Below are 13,451 nucleotides of genomic sequence, written 5' to 3'. Positions count from 1 at the left end.
TAGTGAGAGGAGTAGGAAAACTAGAATTCATCATCTTTGTGTTTCTAGCTCATTGCCTGTTGAACTGGAGTGAAAAACAATACTCCGTATAATGTAGCCCTAGAGCCATTCTTTTCTGACTTACAGAGGTTGAGCAAATGACAACCAGTTTAGGATTTGAAAAGAATCAGTTGGAAATTTGAAATTGAATGGAAACATGGTTGGGCACCGGTCACCAAGCTGACATGCTCTCTATAGTCATGCCCTCAAGGCTAGTATTAATTAAAGACAAAGAAGGAAATGTTGTGAGCCTAGAAATCCATGACATGGACCTGAAAGGCTGTGATTACCACTCATCCAATGCATATTTTCATCCTAAAACATTACTTGATCACTTACTACACATTGTATTAAACAGTGTATTACTATACGGAATGAAATCGTAGGAATGTAATGTAAGACAGTAGACGTATGGGTTCTACACTCATAGCCTTAGACGACATCAAATCCAGTCAGATCCTCTAGGACACACCTCTTACCTAGCTATTTATTTTTTATTTATTTTTATTTATTTATTTATTTTGGCCAGTCCTGGGCCTTGAACTCAGGGCCTGAGCACTGTCCCTGGCTTCTTTTTGCTCAAGGCTAGCACTCTGCCACTTGAGCCACAGCGCCACTTCTGGTCATTTTCTGTATATGTGGTGCTGGGGAATTGAACCCAGGGCCTCATGTATACAACAAGGCAAGCAAGCACTCTTGCCACTAGGCCATATCCCCAGCCCCTTACCTAGCTACTTATGGGCAACCTTACCAACTCAACTTCATGAAAAGTGAAAGGGAACTGAGGGCAGATCTCAGTGATAGACAGCTGTCTACCATGCACAAGGCCCTGTGTTCCAACCCCGGCATGGTCCGAGAAAAACAAAACAACAAAAACCAAAAGCACAGTTGCTCCAGTATTTCATGACCAGTACTGGATATTATTTGTGTGTTTCCTAAAGAAGAGTTGATACATATTTGAGGCATTCATGAATACTTTTCTAAATGCCTATAACACTCCTGTTTAATTTATACAATTACTCCCACTTCTCTTTCTAGCCCCTCCTTGAACAGTATTTTTTCCTCAGATTTTTGTTGTCTTAATCTCTGCTAAGACCCTAGAAGGTAGCTAATAAGTGAAACCCTAAAACCATATCATTTAGTTTCTACTTTTACTTTGTTCAGGGTAGTTCTCAGTTCAATTTGAAGCCATCTTTCCCAGCCTGCTTGCTTGCTTCCTTCCTTTCTTGCTCCTTCCTTCCCTCCCTTCCTTCCTCTCCCTTTCTCCTTCCTCTCTCTCTTTCTTTCTTTCCTTCCTTCTCTCTTTCTTTGTCTCTTTTTCTCTCTCTTTCTGTTGGTACTGAAGCCCACTGTCTTATTGAGTTTAACTCAAAGCTGGTGCACTATCACTTGAGCTACAGCTCCACTTTTGGATTTGGTGGTGGTGGTGGTGGTGGTGGTCATGGGGCTTGAACTCGGGGCTTGGGCACTGTCCCTGAGCTTTTGTCCTCAAGGTTAGTGTTCTACCACTTTTAGCCACAGCTCCACTTCAGGTTTGGAGGTATCTAATTAGAAATAAAAGTCTCGGGCTGGGAATATGGCCTACTGGTAGAATGTTTGCCTCGCATACATGAAGCACTGGGTTCGATTCCTCAGCACCACATATATAGAAAAAGCCAGAAACTGCACTGTGGCTCAAGAGGTAGAGCACTAGCCTTGAGCAAAAAAGAAGCCAGGGACAGCGCTCGACTGACAAAAAAAAAAAGAAAAGAAAAGAAAAAGAAAGAAAGGAAGGAAGGAAGGAAGGAAGGAAGGAAGGAAGGAAGGAAGGAAGGAAGGAAGGAAGGTCTCATGGACTTTCTGCCTGGTCTGGCTTTGAATTGTGATTCTTAGATCTCAACCTCCTGAATAACTAGAATTACAGGCATGAGCCACCAGTGCCCAGCTCAATTCTGGATTTTTGTTGGTTAATTTGGGACAAATCTCTTGTCTGACCAAACTGGCTTTGAACTGTGATCCTCAGATCTCAGCCTCCTGAGTAGCTAGGCTTACATGCAGGAGCCATTGGCATCGAGCTAGATGAAAACTTTCTTATTTGAGTAACCAGTTGTACATAATTTTCCAGAAATGGGGAGATGGGAAATAATTTTTTTTGTCTTTTCTTCCTTGGTACTGGGGATCGAACCCAGGACGTTGCACTTGCTAGGCAAGCGCTTTGCCACTGAGCTACATCCCAGCCCAGGAAATAATTTTTTAATTCTTAATTTTTCAGATTTCTGGTGTTTCTTGAGAGCAAACTGATCAATGACTGATCTCTCCATCACAGTTGATTATTTTCTATTTTGAATATATTACATTGACACAAAAGTGGCAAGATCTTCACATTTTCTGTGCTCCTGAAATTCTATTTTGTAAGGGTTGACATTGTTCAAAAGGAAATGTACTCTTTACCTGACTTATGCAACTGTAACCCCTCTGTACATCACTTTATAATAGCAATTTTAAGAAGTGTTGAATTCTCTTTTTTTTTTTTTTTTTTTTTTGGCCAGTCCTGGGCCTTGGACTCAGGGCCTGAGCACTGTCCCTGGCTTCTTTTTGCTCAAGGCTAGCACTCTGCCACTTGAGCCACAGCGCTGCTTCTGGCCGTTTTCTGTGTATGTGGTGCTGGGGAATCGAACCTAGGGCCTCATGTATCCGAGGCAGGCACTCTTGCCACTAGGCTATATCCCCAGCCCCTTGAATTCTCTTTTGAGATGAGGAAAAGCTAAATCCTCCGTTTCCCTAAGTTTTCAATCTAAGAAAGCATTCTGCAGGTGACAGTAGGGACAACCAGAGAACAATGCCAACAATTACCATAAACCTTGTGCTAGACAGAAACGAGTTCTAAGTCAAGGAGGTCAGACTACAGGACTGAGGCAGGTGAGGGCAAGAGAGACTCCTTACTCCTCATCCTGTAGGGTCTCCTCTTCCTCTTGGATCTGTAACTGGTTCTTCACAGGCGCCAGGTTCTCGGTCTTGGCGTTGTAGTTCCGAAAGCAGACATTGAGCTTCTCATCAAATTCATTCACGAGGTCCTCCATGGACTTAAAGCTGATGATTTCAGAGGAAAAATTCTCAAGCTCAGAGAGGGAGGGGTCTTCCAGATGGTGGGGAGATGAGCCATAGAGACACCGGGGCGTCTCCTCCTGGTCCTCCGAGCAGCAGGGCCTCAGGTCCTCAAACTCTTCATCCAGACTCACCAGTGGGGCCTCCATCCTGGCACTGAGATACAACTGCAATTCTCAGGGTTTGTCTCCCTGGAAGAAATACATAGGACAGTGTGAGCTGGGGCTGGGTTTTTGTGCTTGCTCTCCTGAGAAACTTTAATCACATATTCCATTACTCACTATCCCTTGGAAATAAAAATTCTCTTTTTCTTGGCATCAGTTGTGTCTGTACTTCCCCTCTACTATGCACTTAAGGACTTCAAAATATTGTGGTGTATGCTAATAAATTATCTAAATAACGTGAACTTTGGAGACATGCCTGCTTTCTAATTCCCTGCCCCCAAAACCAAAGTATAGTGGTAAAGTAGGCAGCTTCTGAGCCAGATTGCCAATCCTATTCAGATCCTGCCTCCTATGACCTTAAGCAAGTATTTTTAACTCAGCTGTACTTCCTTCTTTCTTTTTTCCTTCCTTCCTTCCTTCCTTCCTTCCTTCCTTTCTTTCTTCCTTCCTTCCTTCCTTCCTTCCTTCCTTCCTTCCTTCCTTCCTTCCTTCCTTCCTCCCTCCCTCCCACCCCACCTCCTCTCTCTTTCTGTCAGTCATGTGGCTTGGACTCTGGGCCTGGGTGTTATCCCTGAGCTCTTCAGCTCAAGGCTAGCACTCTACCACTTGAGCCACAGCACCATTTCTAGTTTCCTGGTGGTTAATTGGAAATAAGAATCTCATGGACTTTCCTGCCCAGGCTGGCTTTGAACTGCCATCCTCAGATCTCAGCCTCTTGAGTAGCTAGGATTATAAGCATGAGCCAGCAACGTCCAGTTGTACTTCCTTTTATTCTTCTCAAGAAAGCAATAGTAAGATAGGTGCTGGTGGGTCACACTTGTAATCCTAGCTACTCAGGAAGCTGAGAGATGAGGATCACAGGCCTGGGCAGGAAAGTCTGTAAGGTTCTTATCTCCAATTTACCCCAAAAAGCTGAAAAAGTGAAGTTGTGGCTTAAGTGAGAGTGCTAACCTTGAACATAAGCTGAGGGGCAGAGCTCAGGCCCTGAGTTCAAGCCCTAGAACTGGCAGGCACAAACACACACACACACGCGTGCACACACACACAATAGCAGCAGGACTACTTCAAAGGCACTTTACAAGATTAAAGCTATAAGCAGATAAGTGCTTAAGTCAAAGTTTAGAAGATCACAAAAGTCAATATTGTTCAACATTTTCTCTCACTACTACTATTGTACCCCGCAGGCCCTAACTAGGTGCTCCAAAAGCTATAAATTTTATAACTTGTTTTGCAGAAAAATTGACATGACCTAAAGTTCTTTACCAATAAAACCTGGCAGAGCCTAGGCATGGTGATGCACACCTATGAAGCCAGCATTTGAAAGGTTAAGCAGGATCTCTCAAGTTCAAATCCAGCCTGGGCTGCACAGAGACCCTATCTCTAAATAAATAAATAAACCCAAACTGAATATAAAGTTGCTTGTAATTTTAATTGTTTGCACTTATTGTGTTTTCCTGTAGTTTTCTCTTAATAGAAGAGACTGTGGTGTAGCTGAGTGATAGAGTGGTAGACCACGTTCCTGAGATGCATGAGGCCCTGGGTTCCATCTATAGCATAAATTAAATAAATAAATAAGGAAAGCGATTGCTACCCCAGACCACAGTGAACAGAATGCAAAATAGGTGCTCTGTTAATGCCTTAGAAAATTTGAAATAAGGACTGGGAATATGGCCTAGTGGCAAGAGTGCTTGCTTGCCTCGTATACATGAAGCCCAGAGTTCGATTCCTCAGCACCACATACACAGAAAAAGCTGGAAGTGGCGCTGTGGCTCAAGTGGCAGAGTGCTAGCCTTGAGCAAAAAGAAGCCAGGGACAGTGCTCAGGCCCTGAGTCCATGCCCCAGGACTGGCAACAAAAACAAAACAAATAAACAAAATTTTAAATAATATAAATTCTGAAACAAATTCAGCCCTAACTATTTTAGATAATGCATCACAGTCCTTATCCTCTCATTAATAAATAATAGAAACCAGGTGCTGGTGGCTCACACCTATAGTCCTAGCTATTCAAGTGGATGAGATCTGAGGATCATGGTAGGAAACCAGCCTAGGCAAGAAAGTCCATGCGACTCTGAGCTCCACTTAACCACCAAAATGCCAGAAGTAGAGCTTTGGCTCAAACAGTAGAGCCACCAGCCTTGAGCAAAAGAGCTAAGGGAAAGTACCTGAGTTTAAGCTGCAGTACTGGCAATAAATGCATAAATAAGATAGCAGAACACTAATAGAAACTTCAGCCAGGCTCAGTGTTGTTTGTAATGATGTCCCAGTTACACAGGAGGCTGAGGCAGGAGGATTGCCTGAGCCTAGGCACTTGGGGCCAGCCCGGACGACATGGAAAGACTTTCTCAGAGACAGACAGACAAACAGACTTTCCCATTAACACCTGAGTTTTACTTAAATGCAGGACATATGCCTTCGAATGTACTAAATGACCTGTTACCTTGTATGAAATAACCGATCACTTAAATGCTACAAAGCCAAACTCCACTTCCATCTTGTGCAGTGCATACTCGGGATGCCTCCCATTTTCCAGCAACTCTGGGAACCTCTTACACACATATGTGCACACACACATCATCCATCTCTCTTCATATACCACCTTCAATAATGGTTTATCCATCTGTGCCTATATCCAGGTTCCTTCTCAATTATAATTTTAATTCCTCAAGGACATTAGCAGCCTCTGGATGTCCTCCATGGTTTCAAGCATGCCAACTTCCCTGTGGCCAGCAATCAATCAATGTGTGTTCATTGAAAAATTCCCTTCTGCCTCCACTTACAGTTTCCCTTAAGCAATAATGTCTGTCACACTCTTCTACACGTGCTCAGCCTCCTTCCTTGTAACACAGAAAAAGGCAACCCAACTTTTCTCTCCCAATCTGTAGGATCGTGGATCTAGTTACGCGCTTAAGTTGGAACCACAAGCTGAGAAAAGCCAAACAGACAGCAAGAGCTATAGGGTTTGCCCTACCAGAGCCCACTCCTTCACAAAACTGAAACCCTAAGCAAGCCACAGGGCATATTGAGTATGGAAAGTGGGACAATTCATACTTGGGTTAAGCTATGAGAAAGTAATTTACCCTTGCATCAACAAATAGTTGAGCACTGATGACTCATATCACACTTGTCTGTAATCCTAGTTACTCAGGAGGCTGAGATCTGGAGAATCATAATTATCAAAGCCATTCTGGGCAGAAAAGCTTACTAGACTTTATCTCCAATTAACCAGCAAAATGATAGATTGGAGGTGTGGCTCCAGTGGTAAAAACAACAGCTGTGAGCAAGAAAGACAGAGTACAAGTCCTAAGTCCAAGCTATTGTAGTAGCACAAAAAATACACACACACACGCACACACACACATGCACGCAACACACATTTTGAGCATTTACAGTTTGCAAAAACAATATGATAGAATCTTGATATACAAACAGATATGAAGGCAGACCCATATCTTAGAAAAATCAGTCCTCCCCACAAAAAAAGGAGAAGGAGAAGAAGCCATCGGTCCTGTTATTGCTGGTATTCTGGGTATTTCCTCATTTGTTATATGAAGAGCTTCTTTGTTACATATAGAGCTTAAACTCTGGGAAGCTCATTTTAATCATTTCAATTCAAGTTCATTTAATAATTTCAATGATAAGATATATTTTCATTATATACTTATTTAATCCAGTATAAAGTATTAATATGTCAATGTAATTCATATTAAAATATTAATGAGATAATTTACATTGGAAATCCAGTGTGTAATTTACATATACAGTCTATCTTCAAATTAGTCTCCTTTCAAGTATCCAACAGGCACACATGGCTAGTCACCACTCCTTTGTTCAACACAGCTTAAAAGCAATGCACAAGGGGCAGGGAATGTGGCTTAGCGGTAGAGTGCTTGCCTAGTAGGCATGAAGCCCTGGGTTCAATTCCTCAACACCACATAAACAGAAAAGACCAGAAATGACTCTATGGCTCAAGTGGTAGAGTGCTAGCTTTGAGCAAAAGGAAGCTAGGGACAGTGCTCAAGCCCTGAGTTCAAGCCCCAAGACTAGTTAAAAAAAAAAAAAAGGTAATAACAATCTTTTTTTTGGTTGGTAGTGGGACTTGAACTCTGGGCCTGGGTGCTGTCCCTGAGCTCTTCAGCTCAAGGCAAGTGCTCTACCACTTGAGCCACAGCACCACTTCCAGTTTTCTGGTGGTTAATTGGAGATAAGAGTCTCATGGACTTTCCTGCCTGGGCTGGCTTTAAACCTCTGTCCTCAGATCTCAGCCTCCTGAGTAGCTAGGATTACAGATATGAGCAACCAGTGCCCAGTGCACCCCCTTATATCTATATTTCAATGAAATTAGTTTCCTTTGTAAACCTAAGTATTTTAATAGGTTTTAAAACATTATTCAGAGAATAAATATCCTAGGTCTTCTCATACTACCAAAGGAATTCATAGCACAAAAGGAAGAGGAAACGAAAATGAAGAGGAAGAGGACAAGAGCACCGAGGAAGATGAGAAGGAGAAGAAGAAGAGGAGGAAAAGAGGAGAGAAGAGGAAAAGGGAAACAAGGAAGAAAAGGAAGAAGAGGAAGAGGAGGAGGAAGAGAAAAAAGGAGAAGAAGGAAGTAGAGGAGAAATTCATTTTAGAGAAGGACATCAGCACCAAAAAAGTGAGCTATTTTTGGGAGGATAGAGAGTTTAAAGTCTGCCTTTGATACATAGTAAGACCCCATCTCAAGAAAATAAAAGATGAGGGCTGGGGATATAGCCTAGTGGCAAGAGTGCCTGCCTCGGATACACGAGGCCCTAGGTTCAATTCCCCAGCACCACATATACAGAAAACGGCCAGAAGCGGCGCTGTGGCTCAAGTGGCAGAGTGCTAGCCTTGAGCGGGAAGAAGCCAGGGACAGTGCGCAGGCCCTGAGTCCAAGGCCCAGGACTGGCCAAAAAAAAAAAAAAAAAAAGATGAAAAGGAAAGGAAAGGAAGAAAGGGGAGGAAGAAGGGAAGGAAGTAGGGAAAGAGAAAATGAAGGAATGCAAGGAAGAAGAGCTCTTAAGGGGCAACTGAGAGTAGGGAAAGGTAGCCAAGGGATTTGTTCATTGAGGCAGTACTGAGCTAGCTAAGGGCCCAGGGTCAGGGTTCCAGTCTTGGTTCTATCACTCCTAGCTGAAAGGCTGTGGACAAATTATCTGCTTCCTTGTTCTTCAACTTTCTCATTTATAAAATGGGGTTTCAAATAGTGCTTACCTTGAAGGTCATTTTGTGAACCCAATGACATCTTTAGTGGCTCGTGCCTGTAATCCTAGTTACTCAGGAGGCTGAGATCTGAAGATCACAGTTCAAAGCCAGTCTGAACAGGAAAGTTCATGAGGCTCTTATGTCCAATTATTCACAGAAAAAGCCAGAAGTGACATTGTGGTTCATGTGGTAGAGTGCTAGCCTTGAGCAAAAAGAGGTGAAGGGCAGTGCCCAGGCCCAGAGTTCAAGCCCCAGGATCAGCAAGAAAAAAAAAAAAATTCAGAAAGTGTTTGATAAATCCAATGAGGCTAAAAAAAAATCAGAATAACTTACATAGATGTATGGTATGAGCATGTTTCAAGCAAAAGAAAAATTATCTCTGCCATAACAGTCCATGTGTGATACTTTCAAATGCTTATCAAATGAAAGAACTATTACCCAAAAAAGGTCGACATCTTTTTTGTTTGTTTGTTTGTGTTTTTTTTGTTTTTGTTTTTGCCAGTCCTGGGCCTTGGACTCAGGGCCTGAGCACTGTCCCTGGCTTCTTTTTTGCTCAAGGCTAGCACTCTGCCACTTGACCCACCGCGCCACTTCTGGCCATTTTCTATATATGTCGTGCTGAGGAATCGAACCCAGGGCTTCATGTATAGGAGGCAAGCACTCTTGCCACTAGACCATATTCCCAGCCCCTTTGTTTTGTTTTTTCTAAAGCCTTTTTCAATTCATTTGGCTAAGGTTCCTGGATCACTGGGAGCTGGAATGGGAAGGCATCACTAGCAAGGATGCTGATTTGAAACCGCACAGTCTACCCCACTAACCAGCAACAAGGACCAATTCAGTCAGAATCTAGGACTGAAGTTGAGTTTTTACTGCATCAAAAGGAAAAGATGCTGAAAGTTCAGGAAGGCTCTAGAGAAAACAGATTCATCTAAAAAGAAGAAGTCAATATCAAGCTACAGTCCAGACATATGGTTATTCAAAACAACCCATAATATATGCTGATTGGTTTTTGTTCACTCACTCCTCAGGAATCAAGAAGCACTGTATAAAGGATCAGATAGACATGAAGTCAAAACTAAAAACCCAAATTGCCAAATTGGGAGTCTGAAATTACAGGGTACTCAACTTCATTTGTAGAAAGACTGTGGCAGAGAAAGGACTTTCCGGCATTCTAATTGGCCCAATCACAGCCTCAAGATGGGGTCTTTAGTTAGGATTGGCACATGTCTTGAAATAATATCACATAATTCCTCCTTTACCCCATGATATTTTTTTAATTAGGTCTCATTAGCCCCCATTCTTTTGCTCTCCTTTTTCCTGAGTGCCTTCATTTCCTAGGGTGTGATCATTTCACAACAAAAATACTGAAAATAATTTTCTACTTTTCCATCCTGGCAAGCTTGCTACTGTCCTTATCCTAGCTCCTCTCAGAGCCTTCTCCCCTTAAAAGTTAAGGCAAAAGCCTGCACTAGGTGGCTCATGACTGTAATCTTAGCTACTCAGGAGGCTGAGATCTAAAGATCCATGTTCAAATCCAGACTGGGCAGAAAAGTCTGCAATTCCTATCTCCAATTAACCACCAAAAACCTGCAAGTGGAGCTGTGGTTCAAGTGGTACAGCACTAGCCTTGAGTAAAAAAACTAAGGGATGGTGACTAAACCCTAAATTCAAGCTCCAACACACACACACACACACACACACACACACACACACACACACTTAGGGTAAGTGATGCATTAAATGTGTGAGGCCCTAGATTCTATCCCCAAGCTCATGCACCCCACCCCAAATGCCAATGTCAATACAAGAGCTACTCTGTCCACACTTTAAATAAATAAGTTGAAGAAATGGCAGAAAGAAGGAATCGTGGAAAGCTTTTTTGGTGCTAGTAGTGAAGCTTGAACTCGGGGCCTTGTCTTCGCTCAAGGCTGATGCTCTGCCCACTTTAGCTACAGCTCCACTTCCTACTTTTTGGAGATAGGATTATCAGTCTTTCCCGCATGGGCTAGCTTTGAACCATGATCCTCACATCTCCACCTCTTGGACAGCTAGGATCACAGGAGTGAGCCCCAAAGCCCCATGCTTTCTTTTCCTCTTTATGGTGGAACCAAGTGCAGGACTATAGTGTGACTGTCCTATAATTTATTCCATTCACTTGGGCTCCCAATAGATGGTGTGGTTTGGAAAAGAAAAGGGCTTAACAGAGACCCAGTAGGAAACACATAAGCCTCTCCCTGCTGCACAAATGATGCAGGATCTGCAGCCTGGGACTGCAGTAAACATTAGTGGTCCCTGCTTTGCTGATCAGAGCCCAGTGAATCCCGGATGGAAGCTGTGGGAATGTCACCCTGCCCCCCCCCACTTGCTGGGCCTCTGCACCACCATGCAAGCCCCATTGCATCTCCTTGGGTCTCCCTACTATTTGCTCCAGGGTCAATTATGACCTGCTCCTCCTCCGCTTCCATATTCAGCCTGTCCTCCACTCATCCACCTTCAGCAAAAACCCAGGCGTTTGCAGCAGCTTTCCCGTCTGGGACGAAATAGTATTTCATTGTCATTTCTGAATCCGCCACCCCTTTGTGATTCTGAGTCCCTCCCCACCCCCCCTCCTTTCCACTCCTGCTCTTGCATTCACCTCCATCTCATATGCACCCCCTTCTCTTCCTCTCCCCCTTCGGCTGGGGTGAAGAAAGGGTTCCTCCAAGCAGCACAATAGCTGGCGCTTCCAAGGAAGCCTTGCTAATCCCAGGCAGGCCCCACGCCACTCCCGCAGCCCCTTTGGGACAAATAAGAGGGGGACACTGGAGGACAAGCGTGTGTCCAGCGGCGAGGAGGCAGGGAACCGCAAGAGGGAAGCAGCGAGGGTCAATCAAGCTGGCAATCTCCGGAGCCCTGGGCCCGGTGGACAACCGGTTCCGAGTGTGCACACTTACACACACGCTCACACACATCCACACACCACCACCACTACACGGCCACTCTCGTCCTTTCTCCGCCCTGCCCCGTAGCGGAGAGACGGCAGCCGCGGCCAGCGGTTCCGACCCCGGCGGAAGGCACCGGGCCCGGTTCGGGCGAGGCTCCACGCCCTGGGGAGGGGCCCGGCCCGCCGCGGGGTCCCGATCCTCCGCACAGCCATGATTCCGGGCCGGGTTCTCGGAGCCCGACCAGATAACGGTCCTGGAGGGAGGTCGGGGTCCCGCACGGCTCCACTGGGGGAGCATCCCCAGGCTCTCCCCCGCCCCCGGGCCCCGCCACCTCCCTTCACGCGCACACACACACTCACACGTGTACAGATGCACACTCACGCACACCCGTGCACACTCACACATGCACGATCGCCAGGCCTGGCTGGAGGTGAGGTCTGACATCTCCCCGGCCCCCCATAAAGAGAAGGGCAGGAAGACGACGGGCACCCGGGCGATGGGGTGGGGAGGGGGGAAGGTGCTACGGCACCCCCAAAACTGTCCTGTCGGAGATCCACGGGGCCTCCGTCACCCACCCCGGCCCGACCGTCCCCCGAGCGGCGCGAAGAGGCGACAGCACCTGTGCGGGTCCTGGCGGAGGGAGGCGGATCTCGGGGTTCAGCCGGACACCCCCATCCACGGGGCCCGGGCGAGCGGGGGACGGGAGCGCGGCGGCCAGCGAGCCAGCGAGCGGCGGGCGGCGAGCAGCGAGCGCTCCCCTCCCCTCCGCGGCTCCCGCGGCGCCCGGCTCCGCTGCTCCGCGGCTCCGCGGCTCCGCTCTCCGCCTCCACCCCGCCGCCCTCCCCGCGCTCGCGCCCGGGCTCCCGGGGACGCGCCCGCGCTCGCGCACCCCCTCCGCGGCCACGCGCGTGGGGCCTGGACGTCATCGCCTTCCCGGGGAGGCAGCACGTGCGCCGGCCCGCATTCATATTCATGGATGGTTGTTTCTTCCCCCACCCCTCTTTGGACACCGGCCCTTCTGCTCCAACTCATGAATATTCAGGAGGCCCGAGATGGGCGCGTGTGCGCGTGCGGCGACTACCAATGTGGATATCTCACTCCCAGGGCCTGACACTTGAGGTTCCCCACAAGATGTAAGCAGATGGCTTGCGTGGGTAGGCGGTTTTGCCCAGATGCCCCGCAGACACATTCAAAAGAGCTTCTGGTATTTTCTGGACTCCCCCCTTTCCATTCTACTGGGGTTGGATGGGCAAGGCCATCTCCCACCCCCAAAAGGCTTCAGACTTCGAGACAGAGGTGAGGGGGACAGCGAGGCTTGTTTTCTACCCCAACCTGCAGGATGAGAGCTGGATGAAGCTGAGGCATCTGAGTGAAAGTTTCAGGCCCGGGGGACTTCAGGTAGTACGGGAAAAGGCTCCCCGGGGGCCTTTGTGCAAGTTCAGGTCTTTCATTGGTGTACTGTGCCTAAGTCTGTGTTTATACATGCTGCCCATTGACGTCTAATAGTTCTAATAATCCTAATAATGCGGACAATGAAGACAGAATACAGGAAAACAAGGCACAAGGCTGGGCATGGTGGCTCATTCCCATAATCCCTAGAGAGGCATAGGTAGGATTTCTATGATCCCAGGGTGAGCCCTAGTAAAACACCTGAGACCCTGCCTGAAAATTAATTCAAGAAAGAAAAAAAAAAGCGCTGGGGAGGTTCATTAAGAGTGTTAAGAGTGCCTGACCTGGCTGGGAATATGGTCTAGTGGTAAAGTGTTTGCCTCATATACATAAAGACCTGGGTTCGATTCCTCAGAACCACATGTACAGAAAAAGCAGGAAGTGGTGGTGTAGCTCAAGTGGCAGAGTGCTAACTTTTTTTTTTTTTTTTTTTAGCAAAAAGAAGCCAGGGCAGTGCTCAGGCCCTGAGTTCAAGCCCCAGGATTGGTTAAAAAAAAAAAAGACTAAGGAAAGAAGGAAGGAAGGAAGGAAGGAAGGAAGGAAGGAAGGAAGGAAGGAAGGAAGGAAGG

General features: G+C 46.3%; 1 protein-coding gene across 1 annotated transcript in view; it reads right to left on the bottom strand.

Annotated features, from left to right (window-relative positions):
• Fez1 (fasciculation and elongation protein zeta 1) overlaps positions 1-12,166 on the bottom strand; it is a 47,470-nt gene extending 35,304 nt beyond the window's left edge. The window contains exons 1-2 of the mRNA XM_048340956.1: positions 12,053-12,166; positions 2,962-3,314 (exon numbers count right to left, since the gene is read on the bottom strand). Of these exons, the coding sequence (XP_048196913.1) occupies positions 2,962-3,272 (311 nt within the window). The 5' untranslated portion in view covers positions 3,273-3,314; positions 12,053-12,166. The remainder of the gene's footprint in view (positions 1-2,961; positions 3,315-12,052) is intronic.
• Positions 12,167-13,451: the final 1,285 nt, after the last annotated feature.

Source organism: Perognathus longimembris, chromosome 3 (genome assembly GCF_023159225.1).
Source record: "Perognathus longimembris pacificus isolate PPM17 chromosome 3, ASM2315922v1, whole genome shotgun sequence".
Classification (NCBI taxonomy): domain Eukaryota; kingdom Metazoa; phylum Chordata; class Mammalia; order Rodentia; family Heteromyidae; genus Perognathus; species Perognathus longimembris.
This window is presented reverse-complemented; position numbering and strand designations above follow the sequence as displayed.